Source organism: Eretmochelys imbricata, chromosome 6 (genome assembly GCF_965152235.1).
Source record: "Eretmochelys imbricata isolate rEreImb1 chromosome 6, rEreImb1.hap1, whole genome shotgun sequence".
Lineage (NCBI taxonomy): Eukaryota > Metazoa > Chordata > Testudines > Cheloniidae > Eretmochelys > Eretmochelys imbricata.
Genome location: NC_135577.1, coordinates 114026959 through 114049171, shown reverse-complemented (window position 1 = coordinate 114049171; position 22213 = coordinate 114026959). Strand labels below are relative to the sequence as shown.

Sequence of the window (22213 nt, the reverse complement as noted above, 5' to 3'; positions counted from 1 at the left end):
ACCCAAAGGAGAGTGCACTGATTCTTGGAAAGGAAAAAAAAAAAAGAGAACGAGGCATGCACGATAAATTAATCAGTGAAATAATGTATTTAAAGAGAATCCATACCTTTCCATTAAGTCTTTAATTACTCAATTAGTATTCTTAAACTCAGAGGTAACATCAGTTTTGCCATATATTGACAGAGAAAAACAAAAAGGTTCTTCAAAGCTTAGGATTCATTTCAAATAGTGTTTGCACCATCCTGAGCCAGCATGCCCCCTTGTGGGGTCCCAGAACTTGGGCTCCAGCCCAAGTCAGAATGTTTACACTGCAGTTTTACAGCCCTGTAGCCCAAGCCCAAGCCAGCTGAGACAGACCAGCTACAGATGTTTAACTGCAGTATAGACATACCCAAGTGGCTTAGGAGCCTAAATGCCATTGACTTTCAGTTAGACTTAGGAGCCTAAGTCCCTAAGTCAGTTTGAGACTAAATCCCAGCCTAAGTGCCTAAACCCCTTTTGAAAAATGATAGACACTGTGACGCTGAGCACAACAATGCCTAAATACCTTTAGAAATTTGGGCCTTAGGCTCTTTCAAAATGTTGCCTTAAGAGCCAGATTCACTGTTCATTGATATCTGTGAAAAGACTCCCACCTAAATTAACAGGCATTGGATCAGGCCCTAAAAGTGCTATTAGTGTTAGAGAACAGTAAGCACTACTAGTGTTTGGCACTAGAAGTGGTCTGCTCCTGAAGTGTTGATTCTAATCAGGGACTGACTTCCCATTCCTTGGCTCTGCTGATGGGTCACAGGAGACCAGAACTGATTGTAATAAGTGCTTCACACAGGGGCAGGCTCAGCATCCACACAGCAGGGAATGCTCCCAAAGATGGACACTCACAACCAGCCCAGGGAGCCTTTTAGAGAGAATGTTTTCTAACTAAGTGTGAAGCAAAGAGGGAGGGGAGGGAAGGTACAGAAAGGGATGGTGGCGATATGATTGGGAGAAAGATGGAGAGAGAGGTAAGGGGGAGGAGGGGTTAGGGAAGGCAGAGAACAAGAGTGTGTATGGTGTCTACTGGTCCTGCTAGCAAAGAAATTCTCTAGACCATTCTCTGATAAGCAAGTAGAGAGGCAAAAATGGAGCGTGGGAGGAGAGAGAAGCCAGAGATGAAAGAGGAAGGAGAGAAAAGCAGAAAAGAAACAAAGTACGAGGGAAGGTGGACTAATGCACAAGTAAGTTCTGCCAGTGCCAGCCATCAGAGAAAAGAAGTGTTGCTGATTCAAGAAATGCCAGTTCAGGCATTAGAAAATCAAGCAGGTCCGAGTCACTTGCCCTGAGGTATGAAAACTAAAAACAAAAAACTTGGAGAACCTCCCATTCACTGCAATTTGTCACAAATAACAATTTCAGGATAATTTCAGCTATGGGCCCTGAAGGATTAAAGCAAGATAATGAAAGGAGGTGTTGCTTTTAAATCGTGAGAATTACCTCATCCACAGTGCTCTTCTGAAGGATGTATTTTGAAAATATCATTTTCCAGGGGAATGGGAGCAGGTTTGTTGATTGTTGGGGCATTTTTTTAAACTACACAAGTCTGCACAAGGAGATGACTTCAATAGGCTGCTGAAAGGGAACTGTGCCTTCGCTGTTTACTAAATTTTCATAAATCATTCATGATCAAGTGCAGAAATCACAACCTTGTCATTATAATGTGTTACTGACTGCACTGAATATTTTAACTGCCATAGGCTTCTGCTCCACAAGATTAATGGTTCCTTATAAAAATAAAATAAAAACCTTAACCCTTTGGAAACTGAATAATCCTCAAGGGAGAGATTTCCACAACTGCTCAGCATTGGATTTAACTCCACTCCCTCTATAAGTCACACACCCATTGACTTCAATGAAAGCAGAAGTAGGCCGACACTTCTGAAAATCTTACCCCATGTGTTTTACACTTCAGGACAGGCTGCCTGAGATTTTGTAGGCGTCTCTAGAAGGTGCTGTGGCAGGGGAGAAAGCTGGCCAGTGGCTGGAGCAACCAGGTCGGGACTCCTGACCTAATCTGCCCTCTCACTGTGGGGAACCTCTCTTGGCCTGTAAGGTCAAGACCTGCTGGGTCCCAGGGCCAGTCATGAGGACATGCACACACCAGAGTCACAAGCACTGCTCTTTGGCCATGGTGCTCCTGTTGGAAGTCAAATTATCTGAGCTGCGAATAGTGGCCATACATTTTGTTTTTTAAATTAGAAGACTGAAATACGACAGGGATGGGAGTCTTAAAGAGAGTATGGGGTGAGCACCAGGAACCTGGGGGCCTGGGGAGGTGAAGAAACTGAACACCCTAGCAATTCTTGCATAGCCTCTCAGTGTTGGGCTGGTACAGTCCTACACATCCCACCCCATCTCTCACCCCAGTTAGCAGCAGAGGAGAGTTGGGATGGAGCTGCTGTGCGGGTTTATATCTTAGGTATTCATAGGGTGCCAATCATAGTAATAGCCAGATATCAATCACTACCATAAGGAGGTTTAAAAAGACTAATTCAGAATTGATGGCTCAAACTCCAGCTACTTGTCTTCTTTAATATGTTTGAAAAAAGTCCTTGTAATTCTTTACACGACACCAGGGAGCAGGCTGGTTTAAGGGCATAACAGGCAGTTCCACTGAGGCAGAGGTAAAGGTATTGCAGCAGGTCTGTTGAAGCAGGTGGAAGATGGGGCAGGCAGGAGCATGAGTCCATCCAACATAGATGGGGAAAGAACTAGCAAGGAGATGTCTAAATGGGCAGGCAGGGAGTCAACCAGAATCAAGCGGGGAGGGATTAGCAAGCGAGGGGGTAGGGAGGGAGCGGCTGATCCAATTTGCTTCAAGGGGCAGAACAAGCCAAAGATGGTGTCACATGTTCCCTCACTCTGCAGGTACATTCACTAGGGTTCAGGAGCACCAGGGAACGGAGGCCTTTCTCTGTATACTCATACATGGATCAGTGCTCTCTATTGCGACTGTATGGCAGGAGCTCTGGAAACATCTACCTAGTTTCAAATACATCAGACTTTTCCAAAATTATATTGTAGATAATTTCACAATACAGTGTATCAGATATCCAGGTTCATAAGATTTTGTCTACCTATAACCAAAGTAAGTAACAATTACAGCTCTAACAAGCTCTTAACTTTTATTAATAAGTTTGAGGTCCAAAGCCAAAAATTCATCCAGAATGTTTCCAGTCTCTGGACACTGGCCTTTGTCCATTGTTTCACAGATGCCAAGGCCAGAAGGGACCATTGAGATCATTCAGTCTGACCTCCAGGATAACACAGGCCACAGAATTTCCCAGAAATACCCAAAAAGCCAGCCTACTGTTGCTGTGCTCCAGTGGAATAGTAACTGTAAAATCATGTGCATAAACTGGCACTGGGGACAGAGAAGAAACAAACGTTGAGATATAAAAGCTTACACAGATGCAGAGAGAAGGACAAATAAATTTGTGGACAATAAAATGAAGGTAGAAGAAAACCAGAAAGGAAAATCCCAAGAAAAATGGGTGGAGGTGTAAGAGAAAGGAAACAGATAGGATTTCTAAACATAAAAACCAAAGGTAGCTTCATTTAGGAGAGAAGTATAAAAAGGACACAAATTAAAGTGGACGGGTCCAATTGTCCTCTCACTTAATGCAGTTTTACATATATGTAACTCTACTCATATTAATGGAGTTATTCCTGATTTACACCAGCATAAGTGAGATCAGAATTGGACACAGTTTCCTTTCCAAACACTGGGCCAATCTTGCAAGAATTCTGCATGCAGAATTCCAACAGAAGACAATGCGGATTTTGTATGTGGTGCTCTTGCAGGATTGGGCCTGTGGTTTTGCACTGGAGTTTGCGGGCGGGGGGGGGGGTTCAGGGGGGTTCCCTTTAATCCAATAAGTTCCACTTTAAAACTACAGTGGTAACAGCTAATTAAATTGTCGAAATTGCTTGGCCTAACAAGTTTGCATCTTATATAAGCTACTGTTTGTACATGAAATAATGATAAATAATTTTACCCAAAAGCAATTCATGCTAAAACTCTATGACCTACTACCATTAACTGGAACAAATCTGATGTAAATCACTATCTGGGTAATTCTCAGACTGTAAACCCTCCTTTCCCCCAAGCATGGATGACAGGGTGCACATACCTTGGAAGTGAAATTTCTCCCTTTCAGACTCATGTAAAGGTATCATGAAGTAAATGCCCATTTGAACTGAAACATGTTTGGGATAAACTTTTTACGAGTGTGTTTCCACTGGGACTTGTTATAAACTAGTAGGGCAGTTTATAACTAAAATACACTACTGTAGCTGTTTTACAACCTGCAGCTGTGCTAACAAGAATACCGTCTCCCGTAATTTGTACCTAAACCTGCAGTGTCGGCCTTTTATGTGCATCACACTCTCTCTGTGAATCAAATACAGAGTTATCCCAAAAAAGGCACCACTGCCAGCTACAAATGGGAGTTTATAACACCTCACTATTGTTTCATCCTGAAAATTACATCAGAAAAAAAAGCAGAGGTAGAATTTAGTAGAAATAGGAGGGTCTGTCCACCATCTCACACAGCAGTGCAGCAAGCTACCTCATAGGAGATTCAAAATAATGAGCAAACTCAGGGCCCTCAGAATTTGGATTAATGTTTGAGATTGAGGGCTCAGTCCTTGCACCCACTGAAGTCACTGGGAATGTTGTAACTGAATTCAATATGTCCAGAATCAGATGCTGAGAGCACAGAAGTGGGGCCTGATTCTTCACGGTCATGCACTTTGGGCCAGATTCATGCCTGTGCCGGTGCAAGGATGGAGAGGAGACAGCTTGTGTCTGCCTTTGCTTAGAGTCTATGGGGGCTATTCCTGCCCCTGGCACAGGCTAGGGCAGCTATTAGGGCTTGTGCCTCTGCTTCAGAGATCCCAATGAGGTCATAGGTGTAGTTTTTGGGGGGTGCAGGGGGGCATTGCTCCCCCAAAGAGAGAAAAGGTGTGGGGGAAGGGGGGTCATGTGCCATTCCCGCCCCCCCATTTCTGTGAGTGTAGAGCTTAGGGTTGCCAACTTTCTAATTGCACAAAATCTAACACCCTTGCCCTGCCCCTTCCCCAAAGCCCCATCCCTGCCCCACCTCCCACGCACTCCATCCCGACTCCCACCATCGCTCACTCTCCCCCATCCTCACTCACTTTCATTGGGCTGGGGCAGGAGGTTGGGGTGAGAGCTCCGGCTGGAGCTGCAGGCTCCGGGGTGGGGCCAGAAATGAGAGGTTCAGAGTGCAGGAACAAGCTCAGGGCTGGGGCAGGGGGTTGGGGTGCGGGAGGGGGTGAAGGCTGCAGGCTCCAGGAGGGAGTTAGGGTCTGGGAGGGGGTTCAGACATGGGGGAGGGAGCTGGGCTATGGGAGGGGGGTCGTGGCACAGGCTCCAACCAGGTGGCGCTTACTTCGGGCAGCTCCCAGTCAGCAGCGCAGTGGGGCTAAGGCAGGCCTCCCTGCCTACCCTGCAGCTCCCAGAAGCGCAGCTCCCAGAAGCAGCCAGCATGCCCAGCTCCTAGGCAGAGGGGCCGGGGGGCTCTGCACACTGCCTGCGCTCGCAGGCGCCGCCCCCGTAGCTCCCATCAGCCGCAGTTCCCAGCCAATGCGTGATGCAGAGTCAGTGCTCAGGGTGGCGGCACTGTATAGAGCCCCTGTGGCCACCTCTATCCCTAGGAGCTGGACATGACAGCCACTTCTGGCAGCCATGCGCCACTAACCGGACTTTTAGCAGCCTGGCCAGCATTGCTGACCACAGCCAGCAGGGTCCCTTTCCAACTGGCCATTCCGGTCGAAAACCAGTGCCTGGCAACCCTAGCCGACCTGCCCTGGAGGGCCTGCTCTGCTCTACCTGAGTGAGATAGGTGAGGGAGAGGGGCTCTGTGCTTCCCATGCTGCCCCCTCCTCCTGCCCCACCATGTTTCGGCTGGCAGGGAGCAGAGGGGGCGGGGCGGAGCATCTGTTCTCCTGTGCTCTGGGTCCCTGTCTCGGCAGCTGGATGCCACCTCCTGGGTCCTAGTGCCCGCCGCTCTACTGTACAAAGGTGAATGCCTACAGGGGGACAGGGAGAAGTGAGAGTGGGGAAGCAGGTGGTATAGGAGATGGTATGGGGCAGGGGAAAGTGGGGAGAGGATGGGGAAGAGAAGGGGATACAGGAATGGGGGGGGGGGGAGCAGGAGCAGGCATGTGAAGTCCCCTTAGCAGCAGCAGCCACCCCAGCAGGGAAGTGGTCACAGCTGTACCACAGCAGTGACATGGCTGCAGCAGCCGGTGCTGGGGTGGCCGCCAGCAGCAGCTGGGGCTCCCCTGTTAAGTCGGAAAATTTCCTCCCCCTCCGAGCACCAGCAGCCCAGATACCACTCCAGGCAGGGGAAAGAGCCAGTGAGCCAAGGAAACTGGCTTCAGTATTACTCCTGGGGGAATTCTGTGCCAAAAAATTAAAAATTCTGCACACAATATTTTTAAGTTCTGCAAATTTTATTTGTCAAAATAATACTATATAATCATGCCTTCTTTCAAAATACCTGTCAGCAAGTATGTCTGTAACAATACAAACAAACACAAAAATTCCCCCAGGAATAGAGCGTTAAAGAAACCCCTATGACAACCCAGTTCCTGTTTCTCTGCCCCCTCCCTCCCCCCAGAGCCCAGCCAGGGGGCCAGACACGCACAACCCCTCCCCCAGAGAGCAGCCATGGCGCCACACCCCCATTCAATACGCCTGAACTCCCTCCTTCCTGAGCCCAGCCATGGGGGATGCCCAGCCCACCTACCTGCACCCCCTCCCTCCCAGAGCCCAGCCATGCCTCCCAGCTCAGACACCCTCCCCCTACTGCCCAGAGTCCAGCCATGCCCCTCCCCCTATTGCCCAGAGCCCAGCTGTGCCCCCCTCTCCAGCCCAGACACCCTCCCCCTATTGCCCAGAGCCCAACCGTGCCCCCCCCCACCCCGAGCCCAGACACCCTCTCCCTGCCACCCAGGGATCCAAAGGGAGAAACAGCCTGTTACGGGGCCCCAGGCTTGTGTGGAGTTTCCTTCGCACCATCGTCTCTTTCCTTCAGGGCATACTGGAAGCTGCAGCTGCTAGGAACTCTCTACTCTCCCCCCCCCCCCGCCTCCCGCCCCAACTCCCTGCAGTGTATTCTATCTGCAAGCTAGTCTCTGCCAGGTTCAGCAGCCTGTAGTGGCAGCCAGCAGCAGTGCAGCCCGTTTCTGTGCGGGAAAGGAAATTATATGCAAAAACCATTAATTTCTGCAAAATTCTGCATGGAGCGGTAGTGCAGAATTCCCCCAGGAGTATCAGCATGCACATGGGTGTGTCCGTATGTGTATGCCCACTTCCCCCCATCCCCACCAATATAGAGGTCAAACTATGCCTATGGCAGGGGTGTGGGGCCACCACAGTCACTACTTCTCGTCCACCCCCTGAAACGCCTGCTTCTCCTCTAGGCTGCCCAGGTCCCTGCTTTGGAATGCCGCTGAGGCCAGAGCTGCTGCAGAGGCTCCCCTCCAGGGCATTCCTTGGGGAGGAATGGCTATGCCTGTTCTACAGCACTGAAGCTAGTGCAAACAGACCGTCAGGCATTGAGAAATCTAGCCACTTGTGTGGTCATTTGCACTCATACAAAGTGGGTGTAAAATGCGACCACTCTCATTTAGCAGCATTCTACAGCCACTTCACACCGGGGTAAATGGCCACACCCAGTCCCAGGCAGTGGAAAAATCAGCTCTGTGCCACTCAGTATCCAGCGGAATCTTTCTTACCTCTACCAGCTGATTAACACATTGTCAAATAAACTCTGAGAAACCTGTGTGCCCTCCTAGATGCCCTGTATAAACCTGGCACCCTCAGATTTAGGATCACAGAGGAAAGGCAGCCCCAAATGAAAGGAGTCTCCTGCTGGATATTCCTCATTTTCAAATCACTACTTTGTGGGGGATGGATTCCAAACAGTCTCAGTGGAGTAAACAAAGCCTATGCTTGAATAACTGGGATCTGTCTGCCACAAGAAAACCTCACCTGACATGTTTTATCAACACACATTAGAAATGAATGCAGCTTCCCAAAGCCAAAATGTTTTAAACTACCACTTTGGTCACAATTAAAAATGGACTGTTTGCCCAAATCTGCAGCCCATGGTTTCTTGGTCGACTCCCCTGACTACACTGACAGAAGTCGGTAGTTGAAAGCAAAGGGAGGCACTTACAAGCTTGAAATAATATACATTTACATCAGTTTAGGATTTGTTTTCCTCACATAAGACAAATCAGAGCAAAGGCCTTTCCATTAGTGCAAACTTCCAATAGCCCGATATTTCTTTAAAGGAAGAGAAGAAAGATGGTCATGTATGCAAGGCACAGGACTTTGAATCACGAGACCTGGGGTGGCCTGCCCCTGGCTCTGCCACAGACTTACCATGGGATTCTAGGCAAGTCACTTAATCTCACAGTGCCTCACTCCATCTGTAAAATGGAGACTACAATACTTTCCTACCCGAGAACATCCTCATTAATATTGTGAGGTGCTCAGATATTCTGATCATGAGCAGCATAGAAATCCCAATAAAGAAAATAAAAGGCAAAAATGGGAGACACTCATTCCTAATTTCTATTTTGATCATGCTTGGGCCTGTGTGTTAAATTTAAACTACTTTAAAGAAAACAATTTTAGGGAGCAACCTTCCTGTCAGGTACCAGAGTACATGTCACTGTGCAGCTAGTATCTTGCTTAAAAATGTACAAGCTCTGGCCATCTGAGGGGAGAATTGGGCCCTTAGCACACTCAAAGCTGCTAAACAAGGCTCTGTGACAGGCCTAAAATTTATGCTGCCCTCTGGGCTACATGCATGCTGACTCCTCACTAAGTCAGCCCACCCCAAGAGAGTTTGGTCAGTAGGCAAAGCCATCAAAGAGAAAGAACACTGGAGTTCCAAGGCAGGGGATGGACAGTTCATATGCGTGCAGTGCAACTCCTTTATCGTCAGTGCCCTCTTTATTTACTCCTCTAGAGTCAAGCAGCTTGTGGAATTTATTACAGCCCGAGAGCTCGATTAACACAGATGCACAGCGACTTAACAGTTCTTGATCGGGGTTGTGTTGGTTCTTTTTAAAACCAGACCAGAGTCTTTCTAACCTTGGTATGTTAGCAGGAGGTGCGGGAACTCACACATGCCACCTCCGATCACTGGAGAGGGTCAGAAGGGGAGGGTATCAAAAGTGATGCAAGGGATCATCGCCAATGCATGGATGGACAAACTGCCCCTTCCCCACACAGTCATCAGAGGAAGAGTCCCTTCCCCTATCTATCCATCCAGCTATTTACATGGCCCTCACCACCATCCCATCTGAGTTCCTACCCTGATACATCACTTTTAGTTTGAGAGACGTGACAGAATGGGTGCTGAGCCTCTCTCTTTGTCCAACAGCACTGAGCTGTCAGTCAGTAGCCTTCCCAGTCATCATGTGGCCTCTTTCAAATTCTGCCCTGAAATAAGAGCATGAAGTCAGACAGGAAAGAACCTACTACCCTGTGTTAGGACAAGGGATTTGCTCAGTGAATCTTCTGATGTCACTCCCTCAAGCCTGATTGCAAACATATGGCAACTGGGCAAGGCAGGATGACTCCAGCCCCTAGAACAAGGTCAAATTTGGGCAGCCAACCTTCATGACTGCACAGCTGGGGAGAGCGTTAGAGAGTCAAACTTAAAAGAAGGGCTAACTTTGCAGAAGAACTAAATATAAACTCTGTATAAACCATATCTTTGTGTAACACAGTTAAGAAATATACATAGATTTACTTCTCTAAAAGTGTTATATTTTTAATCTTACAAGTACTACTTTAAGATTCAAGGCAAGCCTCTAATTATTGATTCTTAGTTACACTGGGAAATTACCTCATCTTAGTCTTAAAATTCTATTTATAAGCCTAATAATCCCATCATTGATTACTGAGAGTGTATTCTAATTATATATCCATTACCTCCCCAACAATGAAGTAAGATCAATAATGCACATAAATGAAAAAGGAACTTAAATGCATACATTAATGCCATTTCAACTAGCATTATTTTATACACCATCTAGAACCATGCTACAACATTAACAATACAATAAATCTTTTTCAATTAACATAGTTGGTTTGACACCATGTTCTGTAGACCGGCAATAAATTCCATTAAATATACATATATGAAATGCATGAGAAGTCTAGGCATTCTAGCTACATACTATAAATTCTCTCTCTATTTTTTTTAATTTAATGGAACAGTTGTTTTGTAATGGCTTTTTATGTCTGAGTTTCAATAACTAAACCAAAAAAAGGGAAAAGCGTCTACTACCACGGTGTTTTTGTCCATGTTACATGACCCTGATATGTATCATAGCATTCCACCACTCAGAATGTCATGATTCTGGTGCTTAGGTGCTGGGGCAATGGTGTATTTCACCGGCCTTTTAAAGAGTATGTCGAGGATTCAAGCCCCTCAACTGGAGTAGTGTGTCCAGTTCTGGACGCCACATTTCAGGAAAGATGTGGACAAATCGGAGAAAGTCCAAAGAAGAGCAACAAAAATGATTTAAGGTCTAGAAAACATGACCTATGAGGGAAGACTGAAAAAACTGGATTTGTTTAGTCTGGAGAAGAGAAGAGAGAGGAGACATGATAACAGTTTTCAAGTACATAAAAGGTTGTTACAAGGAGGAGGGAGAAAAATTGTTCTTCTTAATCTCTGAGGATAGGAGAAGAAGCAACGGGCTTAAATTGCAACAACAGTGGTTTAGGTTGGACATTAGGAAAAATTTCCTAACTGTCAGGGTGGTTGAGCACTGGAATAAATTGCCTAGGGAGGTTGTGGAATCTCCATCATTGGGGATTTTTAAGAGCAGGTTGGACAAACGCCTGTCAGGGATAGTCTAGATAATACTTAGTCCTGCCTTGAGTGCAGGGGACTGAACTAGATGACCTCTCGAGGTCTCTTCCAGTTCTACGATTAGACAAATGAGAAAATTTTGTCCCATCTATAAAATTATTTTTCTCCCATCAAGTGCATCCACCAGTCCAGGCCCAAGACTACTTGTGTCAAGTCCTCACAGGTCTGAAAGATTCTCTCTTGTGTAACACCGACAGACCCCAGTTGTCAGAGGGGGGTACTGAACTGGGACCTTTGGAACTTGGTGCATGAGCCTCTACTGCAGAGGTGGGCAAACTTTTAATATGGAGATATACCTATCTCACAGAACTGGAAGGGACCTTGAAAGGTCATTGAGTCCAGTCCCCTGCCTTCACAGCAGGACCAAGTACCATCCCTTATTGTTGCCCTAGATCTCTAAGTGGTCCCCTCAAGGACTGAACTCACAACACTGGGTTTAGCAGGCCAATGCTCAAACCACTGAGCTATCCCTCCCCCCTATAGCCTACAGGACTGTCCTGCCCGGCCCTTGAGCTCCCGGCCGGGGAGGCTAGCCCCCCGGCCCCTCCCCTGCTGTCTCCCATCCCCCGCAGCCTTAGCTCGCCATGCCGCCAGCGCTCTGGGCAGTGGGGCTGCGAGCTCCTACTGAGCAGCGCAGCTGCAAGAGCCGCCGGCCTGCCCCGGTGCTCTAGACTGTGTGGAGGCATGGCTGGCTCCAGCCAGGCAGCACAGCTGCCAGTCCTGGTGCTCTGAGTGGCATGAGAAGGGAGCAGGGGGGGTTGGATAAGGGGCAAGGGGGTAGTCACGGGACAGGGAGTGGTTAGATAAGCGTGGGAGTCCTGGGGGCCGGGATGTGGATGCGGGGGGCAGTCAAGGGAAAGGGAGCAAGGGGGGTTGGATAGGGGTCGGGTCCCAGGGTGGGGGCGGGAAGTGGGAGGGGGCGGATGGGGGCAGAGGCCAGGCTGTTTGGAGAGGCACAGCCTTCCCTACCCAGCCCTCCATACAGTTTTGGAACTTCCATGTGGCCCTCAGGCCAAAACGTTTGCCCACCTCTGCTCTACTGCATGAGCTAAAAGCCATACAGCTCTTACCTAAGATTGTAGAGCAAACTCATTACTCTCTCTCTCTAAGTGGTCTCAGTGCCACTAAATGGGACAGAACACCAGACCCAGGTGTGTGAGTTATATTTGCACCAAGCGCTCAGGTAGAAGCCGATGAGTTCCAGATGACCCTGTCAAGCCAGGTAGCTTATTATACTGCACCCACCTCTGAAGAAGGGTGCCTATTGGAGACTGACCCTAGGAGACAACTTCCAAATATCCACAAAGCATATAAATAGTAAGTATATAAATAGTTACAAGTGCACCAATTATAGGGAGAGGACAAAGGAGAAGAGAGGTGAAGGGGCCTCTAACTGGTGGATGACCTAGACATAAGACCAATAAACAGCCAAGATAAAACTGTCCTATTTGTAAGGTCCACATATCCACCTATCAAAAGCCTTACTACCACTGGGACATGAGTGGTAGGAACAAAAATAGGTAAGTAAACCAAAATTAAGAGAACAAAAAGCTAACACTGGTAGCCTGCAGTTCACAGTATCCAAAAGTAGAATATTCAGACAATGAAATGTTGTTGTAATGCTTGCTGAATAACCAAAATATGAACAAAGTAACAGCTTTGCAAATTTCAATAAGAAATTCTATTTCTGACAATACTGTTACTATAGTCCTACTGGCAATACCACTACAATCTTAGTGGAATGGGCTTAAATGCTTTGAGGCGTCACTCTGTTAGAGCCAATGTAAAACTCCTTCATATCCAAATTAAGTCATGTAAAACAGTGACCTTCACACCTTATGGGATGAAAAAAGTTTTGGGTTTTAGACAGATTCTGATCTAAAAAATGTGATATCTGATGACCTTTCTGAGGTCCAGACTGAAGCTGGATTTCTTTCTCACGGGGAAGATTGAAAAAAAGGGAGTGGGATGTTCTGATCAAATGCAATGATTAGTTGATCCGGGGATCATAAAGGAGCACATAAATAGTGCAAGTGACTTATGACAAAGCAGAAGAAATGGAAACTGGCTGGATGAATAGGAACAGGGAAGGTCCCTGTCAAAATCAGTTCAGCAAAGGAAGTACATGGTTAAAACCTCTTGGGTGAGAAGAGGAAGATTCTCCATCGGGATGTACATTTTAGGATACACTTGTTGAGTGGGAAATTCTGCCTTCATATGTATTCACCTAAATCCCATTCAAGTAAATAGGAGACTCTTGCCTGAGAATTCAAGGACAGACTTTGAATTGTGATTAAAATAACCGGGCCAGATTCTCAGATGGGGTAAATCAGCATAGTTTCTTTGACTTCAATAGACCTATACTGATTTACACGAGCTGAGGATCTGGCCGTGTCTGGCTGATCTAGCAAGGTACTTAAACACATGCATAACTTAAGACATATGAATAATTCCACAGACTTCAACTGGACTAATCATGTGTTTACTGGCAGTTGTGTGCTTAAGCACCTTGCTGAACAGGGGCATATATTTGGTCATCTTATTCTGCATGTTACTTCTATTTTTCTAATAATCCAATTTTCCAGTTCTCCCACTGAATTTTTTAAAGCAAACGAGAACAGCAGTTCTCAACCGGGGGATCCGCGAGCCGTTTCAAGGGGGCCGAAAGACCCTGTGACTCAAGCCCCGATCCCTGGCACTGCACCCCAGCAGGGTTGAAGCCAGAGCCCCGAGCCCTGGTGCTCCCTGTGGAGCAGAAACCCTGAGCCCATGATGGGCAGAGTTGGTGACATGGAGGGCAATCCCCCACCTTCCAAACTGCAGCACAAGAGCTTGGCAGTCCTGGTGGCAGCTCCATACCTCTCCTCCCCGCCCCCCTTCTCACCCCCTGGCCAGGTTGGAGGCAAGAAGCCAGAGCTGGGCAGTGCAGGGCAGCTGCTGCTTTGGCTGGTGCCATGGAGCAGGCAGCGGCAGCATTCCCTTGTCGCCTGCTCATACCCCAGGCTGAAGCTGCTCCTCAGCTCCCAGCCCCTTTTGTTCCTGCAGCGGCAGCCTGTAAGAGCCCCCCCCGAGTGGGGAGGCCCAGCTCTGTGGCTGGCAGACCCCTTCGGGAACAGGGACCGCAGGGGAATCCTCCCAGCACACAGCCCCTAGTACCCCCCTCCCTGCACCCTGAGCTATCCTCTGCCAGCACACCACCCCAGCTACCCCTCCTCCCTGAACCCTGAGCTACCCCCATCTGCACACAGCCCCAGCTACCCCCTCCCTGCCCCGAGGCCTCCCCACCCCCACTAGGCCCTGGAGTTTTATAGCATATCGAGTGGGACCTCAGAAAGAAAAAGGTTGAGAACCCCTGAACTAGAAGATTTAAGAAGCTGCAATATTTTTGCAATATAACCGGTACCATTTGTTTCTATTCAAATCCCATGTCACATTGTTTATGTTTTGGCATAAAATGCAAGGGAAAACAATTTGCTGTAATGTTTTTACTGCACTGGGGATAGCTACATTAAACTGGTTAATGTAGTATATAAATATATTTACCTGAAAATGTACAGAAAGACATAACTTTTCCTGAGTCCATATATTTGCACGTTTCTAAAAGGTTTATATATATTTACATTGATTTATTAGCATCCTGACCAAATTCCAGCATAGGTAAATCACATTTGGCATGCCTGAGCTTCCCCGTGCAGTTCTTCATTCCTATTCTAAACTTTTGTGTAGTGATGCTATGCATTGTTGGACCTTTGTCACGTTTCACCCCAGAGGTGAAATTGTATTCAATTTGTTAGCTTTGAGACAAAAAGGGCTATTAAAAATAATATTCACACTCTTCAACAGCCAGACACAAATCAATTGTCTTAGACAGAGTTATATCACCCCAAAAGGAACATCTCTAGCTGGTCAGTAGTTTTTTTTAAACTGTTGACCAGAGAGCAATCAATTGAAGCAACTGATCACAAGACTCTATCTCACAACTGAATTGTATCTGCATCTTTTGAACCTTATTCCCTATGTTTTTCCCCCTACATTTTATTCTGTCCTGGTTCCCAAACTGTTTTTCCCCAATAGTTGATCCTGCAACACATAACATTATAATTTATACAGCACCCAAAGTCTACTAGATGCTTTAAAGATGCATCCCTGTCCCAAAAGTTTACAATCTGAGTTCCAAACCCATATAAGAACTGCAGCAATTCACTAAACACTGCAGCTCACAGGTGGGCATTATTGTGCAATACTTTGAGTTTGAGAGGGGTATTTACGAGGGAACACTTTGATTTGAAGATTATTGTAAAATATTCATAGTTGTTCTGTCTCCCAGACAATATTTTTACTATATTGTCCTTGAAATTGGTCATGCGTGAAAATTATTAACATACAGAAAATATGTTCGTACATAATGGATCTCATGAACTCATGAACATAATGGAACTCTATGAACATACACTCTGAGGCTCTTTTATCTGTAACCTTGAAGGGTTACACCTCTGCCACAGACTTGCTGAGCTAGTCACTTAGCCTTTCCATTGCCCAGTCTTTAAAATGGGGATAATACCTAATTCACATGCTGTAGTGAGTGTTAATTCATTAATACATGTAAAGCACATTGAGCTCCTTGGATAGAAAGCTACCACTTAGTGTAGTAAACACATTATTTCAAGAAGGATCCTCTCTTACACATCCTGTATATGAACTAGAGCTGGCCAAAAGTCAGAATTTCCAGAATTTTAGCGTTTCAAAATTTGGTTTCACTCCAAAACATCTAATGGTCCTTTCTGGTCTTAAACTCTATGAATCCACATTTTTCAAAACTTCTCACAAACCGTAAATCTTGCAGAAGTTTCATTTCCAAAACACCAATACATGGTGCTTTCAAATAAAGTGTGCAGGGCCATCCCTACCCATTTTGGTGCCCTATCCAGGCCCAGCCTGCTCCGCTCTGCTTCCCTGGCTCCCAGCCTTGGGGGGCAGGGGGGAACCACCCCCCAACACTCACCAGCAACGCGGAGCAGGCTGGGGCCGGGTCACTCCACTTACCGCCGCCGGTGAGTGCAGGAGGCCCGACCCCTGCTGCAGTCCTCGGGAGAGTGGGGGCAGGGCTGGGGCGGAGCAAGGGAGGGGGCTTTGTGGAAGCGGTAGAGTGGGGGCAGGGGATGGGGCGGAGGCCATGGAGAAGAGGCGGAGCAGGGGCTGGAGCAGCACGCAGCTGCGTTGGGCACCAGGAAATTTGGTGCCCCAATTTCCTGGTGCCCTACGCAGCTCTGTACTTTGCACATGGGTAGGCCAACCGGTTGTCCCGCAGGACAACAGGTTCTAAAAGGGTTTCTAAGTTATCAACTGGCCAAAAGCGGCGCCTTAGGCTCCGACCCCGTGGGTGCTCCAGAGCTGGAGCACCTACGGGGAAAATTCCGCCCCTGGCCCCAGCTCACCTCCGCTCCGGCTCCGCCTCTGCCCCCGCCCCTGAGTTATGCTCCACCCTGCTCTGCTTCTCCACATCCCCGCCTTCCCACGAATCAGCTGTTTGCGCGGGAAGCTGGGGGGCTGAGAAGCAAGCGGCGGCTTCGCGCTCAGGCCCAGGGAAGTGGAGGTGAGCTGGGGCGGGGGGCGCAAGGAGGGCCACCCGCGCTGCAGCAGGTAACCCGGGTGGGTGGGGGGAGGCGCTCAGGGGAACCACTGCCCGCCCCAGCTCGCCTCCGCCTCCCTGGGACTGAGCGCGAAGCCGCGCCTGCTTCTCAGCCCTCCCAGGCTTCCCGCGCGAACACCTGATTCGCGGGAAGCCGGGGGGGGGGCGGGGGGCAGAGAAGCAGAGCGGGGCAGCGCGTTCAGGGGCGGAGGGGAGGTGAGCTGGGGCTGGGGCCAGGCACGGGGCAGGGAGCTGCCGGTGGGTGCTCTGCACCCACCAAATTTTCCCCGTGGGTGCTCCAGCCCCAGAGTACCCACGGAATCGGCGCCTAAGGCGCCACTTTTGATGTGATCAGTGGGGGAGCGACCATTCCCCCTGCTGCTCCCTAGCTTTGCTACCCCGCCCCTAGGAGCCAGAGGGACCTACCGGATGCTTCCCAGGAGCCGCCCCAGGTAAACACCGCTGGGACTCCCCACCTTGCCCCCCGGCAGGTCCCTGTGGCTCTTAGGGACAGGGCGGGGTAGGGTGGGTACCCACTACGGTGGCCCACGAGACCCTCCTGCCTGGTTCCGGGGGCAGTCAGGGGACAGGAGAGGGGGATGGACAGGGCAGGGGTCCCAGGGCAGGCCACAACCCCCTCATGGGGTGAGGAGGGAACTGCTTGTTAAGATTTTGGCAGCTCATCACTGGGTAAATCCATCTGACTTCCATGGCGATACTGCAGATTTACATCAGGGTAACAGAGGTAGGTGTGTGTGTGTGTGTGTTCGATCATTTCACCCACCACTGAAAGTCACCCCCTCTAGGATGCAAACACAGTAGTGTTTCTGTAACTGCAATATTACACAGCAGTGGTTTTAGAAGGCAGTGTTCTGCTGAACTTGGAGCTCAATCAGCTGAAACTACCAAACAACCTTAGGCAATGATTATGTACAAGGATGTAGACTGATATACAGTAGCATGCCAATCTGAAATCTGTCCAGAGCCAACAGCTCCAGTCTTGCAAAATCTGCTTCAGGATATTAAAATGGCCACCAGTAGACTTCAATTTGTATAGATCTCATCTGAATGGGGGCACCTCCAGCAGCACAATGATGGGGTATTAGGTCAGTATGAAATTTTACTTTTTTTTTTTCTTTTTTTTAAGAAGAGTGTCTCCTACATAGCAAACAACTTTTGGTCTGTTTTCTTGAAGGTCTTTTAATGACCAATACAGATCATACAAAATTAGTAACTGTCATAAATATAAGGGGAAGGGTAAACCCCTTTAAAATCCCTCCTGGCCAGAGGAAAAATTGTCTCATCTGTAAAGGGTTAAGAAGCTAGGATAACCTCGCTGGCACCTGACCAAAATGACCAATGAGGAGACAAGATAATTTCAAAAGCTGGGGGGAGGGAAAAGCAAAGGGTCTGTCTGTGTGTGTGATGCTTTTGCTGGGGACAGAACAGGAATGGAGTCCTAGAACTTAGTAAGTAATCTAGCTAGATATGCATTAGATTCTGTTTGTTTAAATGGCTGAGAAAATAAGCTGTGCTGAATAGAATGGATATTCTTGTCTTTGTATCTTTTTGTAACTTACGGTTTTGCCTAGAGAGATTTCTATGCATCCAATGAAGTGAGCTATAGCTCACGAAAGCTTATGCTCAAATAAATTGGTTAGTCTCTAAGGTGCCACTAGTACTCCTTTTCTTTTTGCGAATACAGACTAACACGGCTGCTACTCTGAAACCTGTCTCTAGGTTTTGAATCTAATTACCCTGTAAGGTATTTATCATCCTGATTTTACAGAGGTGATTCTTTTTACTTCTATTAAAATTCTTCTTTTAAGAAACTGAATGTTTTTTCATTGTTCTTAAGATCCAAGGGTTTGGGTCTGTGGTCACCTATGCAAATTGGTGAGGATTTTTATCAAACCTTCCCCAGGAAATGGGGTGCAAGGGTTGGGAGGATTTTGGGGGGAAAGACGTTTCCAAACAATGCTTTCCTAATAAAAATAAACCCATATAAACGTTTGGTGGTGGCAGTGGAAGTCCAAGGGCAAAGGGTAAAATAGTTTGTACCTTGGGGAAGTTTTAACCTAAGCTGGTAAAAGTAAGCTTAGGAGGTTTTCATGCAGGTCCCCACATCTGTACCCTAGAGTTCAGAGTGGGGAAGGAACCTTGACAGTAATGGACACTCTTTTCAAGGTAACAAACTTCTCTATATGGCTTTTTTCCAAAGACAGATTTTCCATGTTATATAGAGAGATGCATATAATACAGGAGTTGTTTAAAAACAGACATCACTGGAATTCAGAGTCAAAAATACAACCTTAATGGGCACAGAGCAATATATGAACATTCTGAACAGCCTTCTTCTGTAGTAGTAACTGTCCTACAATAAATTAAACTTCAGAGTTCCTATTTCTCCCCTACCGTATATGAATAACTTCCACTGCAGTCAACAGGGCTCCAGAAGTTCAGCATCATACTCAGAATCATGAGTCAAATTCATCCTTGGTATAACTCCCCTGATGTTTATGGAGTTACGCCATGGATGAATTTAGCCACTGGTGATTTTAAACCCAGACACCTCGTGTGTGAAAGTTAAGATCACCATCTGTTATAGGCAAAGCTGAAAAGTGTGCAAAGAGATTTGCAAAAAGGTTGTTCTATCACCTGAGATCAGAAGCAAATTAACAGTTATATATGCTGGAAAAAATCATCATTTTAAAGCTCCTTTCAACTCTTAATTTCTCAAGACATGGTTCAAAGCAATTTGAGCTGATTCCCTAAAAAACTAATCATCTTTTTATCAGAGTTGCCAGTACTTACTAGACAAGCTTGCGGAAGAAAGCTGTTCACCCTGGAGATACTCCACATCCCCTCAAGGTATTGCTGAGCCTGGATAGTCACGGAGCTCAAAGCACCACTGAGGCCGCTGGGAGCCACAGTTACTTGAACACTGGAGTTTGGAAAACTGCTTGTGCCTTGAGGCCATCCAAGTCCCTTCTTTCTCTCTGTCCCAGAGAAAAGATTTGTTGATTTTCCAGACTGTCTACCCACCTGCCCAGAAACAAGCGGCAAATCCCTTTGGGATGACACAGTCACCATCCTTGGTAAGACACCTGTCAGTGCTCCAGAACTTTGAGGGAGGCCAGGTACTTCTTGATAGCTGGCTTGATTAAGGGTGTGGATCATTTGAATGGCTTCCTGCTTCAGCTGATTCAGGTGGGTGGCGCAAATTTCACATCTGCTCTCTCCTTCATTCCTGTTTTTCTGTAAATAGTCAGGCACTTGAAGCTTGTCAAAAATTAAAGCTGATAATCTTGGGTCCTAAAGGGAAAAAAAAGTAGAAAAAAGAAAATCAGTCCAAGACAAGTACAGAAAAAAGGAAATACAGTCTACAACTCACTCTTCATCCTTAGTGGTACTTGTAGTGAAGGTATCTTGCTAACTCTTAGGCTTCAGCTGAGTATCCTGGCAGACTCGCAGCCCATAACTGATTAATCAGTGTTAAGGAGCTTCATTTGTATAATGCCCAGCATGAAAATTATTATCAGAGTTTAACAGTGGAACTCGTGGTGCACTTGATAACTACTCATTTACTTACCCTTCTAATTAACTCTCCTTTTGAAGTGTGCCCATGTTTTTCTCGCTCTGCAACAATGTTTATGGTGCAGACCCTACTAATATCGTAATGCATTTCAAAGGCATGCAATCATCTTAAACCCATGAAAATTAGACCGCAGAGCACTAAACAGATTAAAGCGTGACCTGGTAAATATTTTGTGGTCCTTGCCCTCAGTGTTGAATAATCAAGCAGCATCAGAATTAGTTTACCAGATACTGACCGCAGTTGGCTCCTCCGTTAGTTGGGAACTACATTTCTGAAAATTAAAAGGAGTACTTGTGGCACCTTAGAGACTAACCAATTTATTTGAGCATAAGCTTTCGTGAGCTACAGTTCACTTCATCGGAAGCAACTGCAAGCTTATGCTCAAATAAATTGGTTAGTCTCTAAGGTGCCACAAGTACTCCTTTTCTTTTTGCGAATACAGACTAACATGGCTGTTACTCTGAAACCTGTCATTTCTGAAAATTGTGATCTAGGCGATGGCAATATTTCCTTACGCTACAACTGCTTTGATGAAAAATACATTTGGAGCCTACCGCAACCTTCAGAGGTGGGCATGCCAAGAAGCTGATTTGAAAGCAACACCTATTTTGTTTCCACTAAATAAGCTTCTCTCTTTCAAAGTCATTTCATGCCTGTCCAGACACTTTAAAACCCATCGCTGTGCTTCCAGTTCAGAGATACAGTAACCTATCTCCTAAAACACGCAACTGCCTCTCCTCCCCAACAGACTATTCTAAGGATTAGTGAAGAGAGTAAATCCAGCTCTGTTGTTAATCCGCTACCGAATACCTAATGCTGTGCAACAAAACTGACCAACTCCAAGCACTCATGTTGAGTTCTCCAGACAATTAAGGGTTTAATGAAAGATCACAGAGCAGCCCAAGGTTTATTTGTTTAATTTAAAAAAAAGTGAAAAAATGTTTAATTTGCTTGTTAATGATGAGGGCAGACAAAGCTAGTAACATAGTCCTATCGTGTGTGCGCTTAGAGTGTAACCAGATTAGTACCCTTTTTTTTAAAAAATGTGCTACTTTATGCTAAGCTGTGATTGCTCTCAAGGAAATGAGCAGCTTACTGGAAGACCAACATATCTGATTTTTAATTATAATATACATCAGTAAAAATTGTTTTTAAAAATCCTGGCATTGATATTTTTGCTTTGCTTATTATTCTCTTCCAAGGGAGCTATTTCCCTGCAGTTTGAATGTAAAAAGTCCAAAAACACTATTTAACAACTCAGGCGGAATCTTGGACTTGATTTCATCATCAGCTGCTGGAGTACTCTTGCAATGTTTTCTTAAACGTATCTCACAAAATACAACACTGCTGTTGATAGAAGCTGTTAAGAGAGTATTTAGCATCACACCATTCATTAGCTAATATCATTAACTATTGTACTTCTTTTCATTATGCTCCTAAATTATTGCCCCTTAAATGAATATCTAAACACGGATATGTCTAAGCCTTGGGAATTATAAAGTATTCGTGCCGACAGCACTACACCATTAGAATGAAAAAGAAGCTCTGTTGCTATGCTTGGACAATTATGTCCCCAGTACATTGTATGACTAAACTGATTTATGGACTCAAATAAAGGTGCTGGTTTTACTTTGGCTTTGCTCCTTTTATGAAGCTTGACCCTAGTAAAATGATCTTTGAAGTTACAGGAGTTGCTCACAGTCATGACAGAGGAAACCCTTCCCCTCCCCAATCTACTGAGAGATGATAACACGTAAATAAAGAACCCCCGATCAGGCAGGAAGGAGCAATTAATATTTTGGGAAAAAGAAAAGGAGTACTTGTGGCACCTTAGAGACTAACCAATTTATTTGAGCATAAGCTTTCGTGAGCTACAGCTCACTTCATCAGATGTAGCTCACGAAAGCTTATGCTCAAATAAACTGGTTAGTCTCTAAGGTGCCACAAGTACTCCTTTTCTTTTTGCGAATACAGACTAACACAGCTGTTACTCTGAAACCTAATATTTTAGGATCT

General features: G+C 46.4%; 1 protein-coding gene across 1 annotated transcript in view; it reads right to left on the bottom strand.

Annotated features, from left to right (window-relative positions):
* KIF26A (kinesin family member 26A) overlaps positions 1 to 22213 on the bottom strand; it is a 134830-nt gene that overhangs the window by 65242 nt on the left and 47375 nt on the right. Inside the window, exon 3 of the mRNA XM_077820533.1 lies at positions 19414 to 19914. Coding sequence (XP_077676659.1) covers positions 19414 to 19914 — 501 coding nt within the window. The remainder of the gene's footprint in view (positions 1 to 19413; positions 19915 to 22213) is intronic.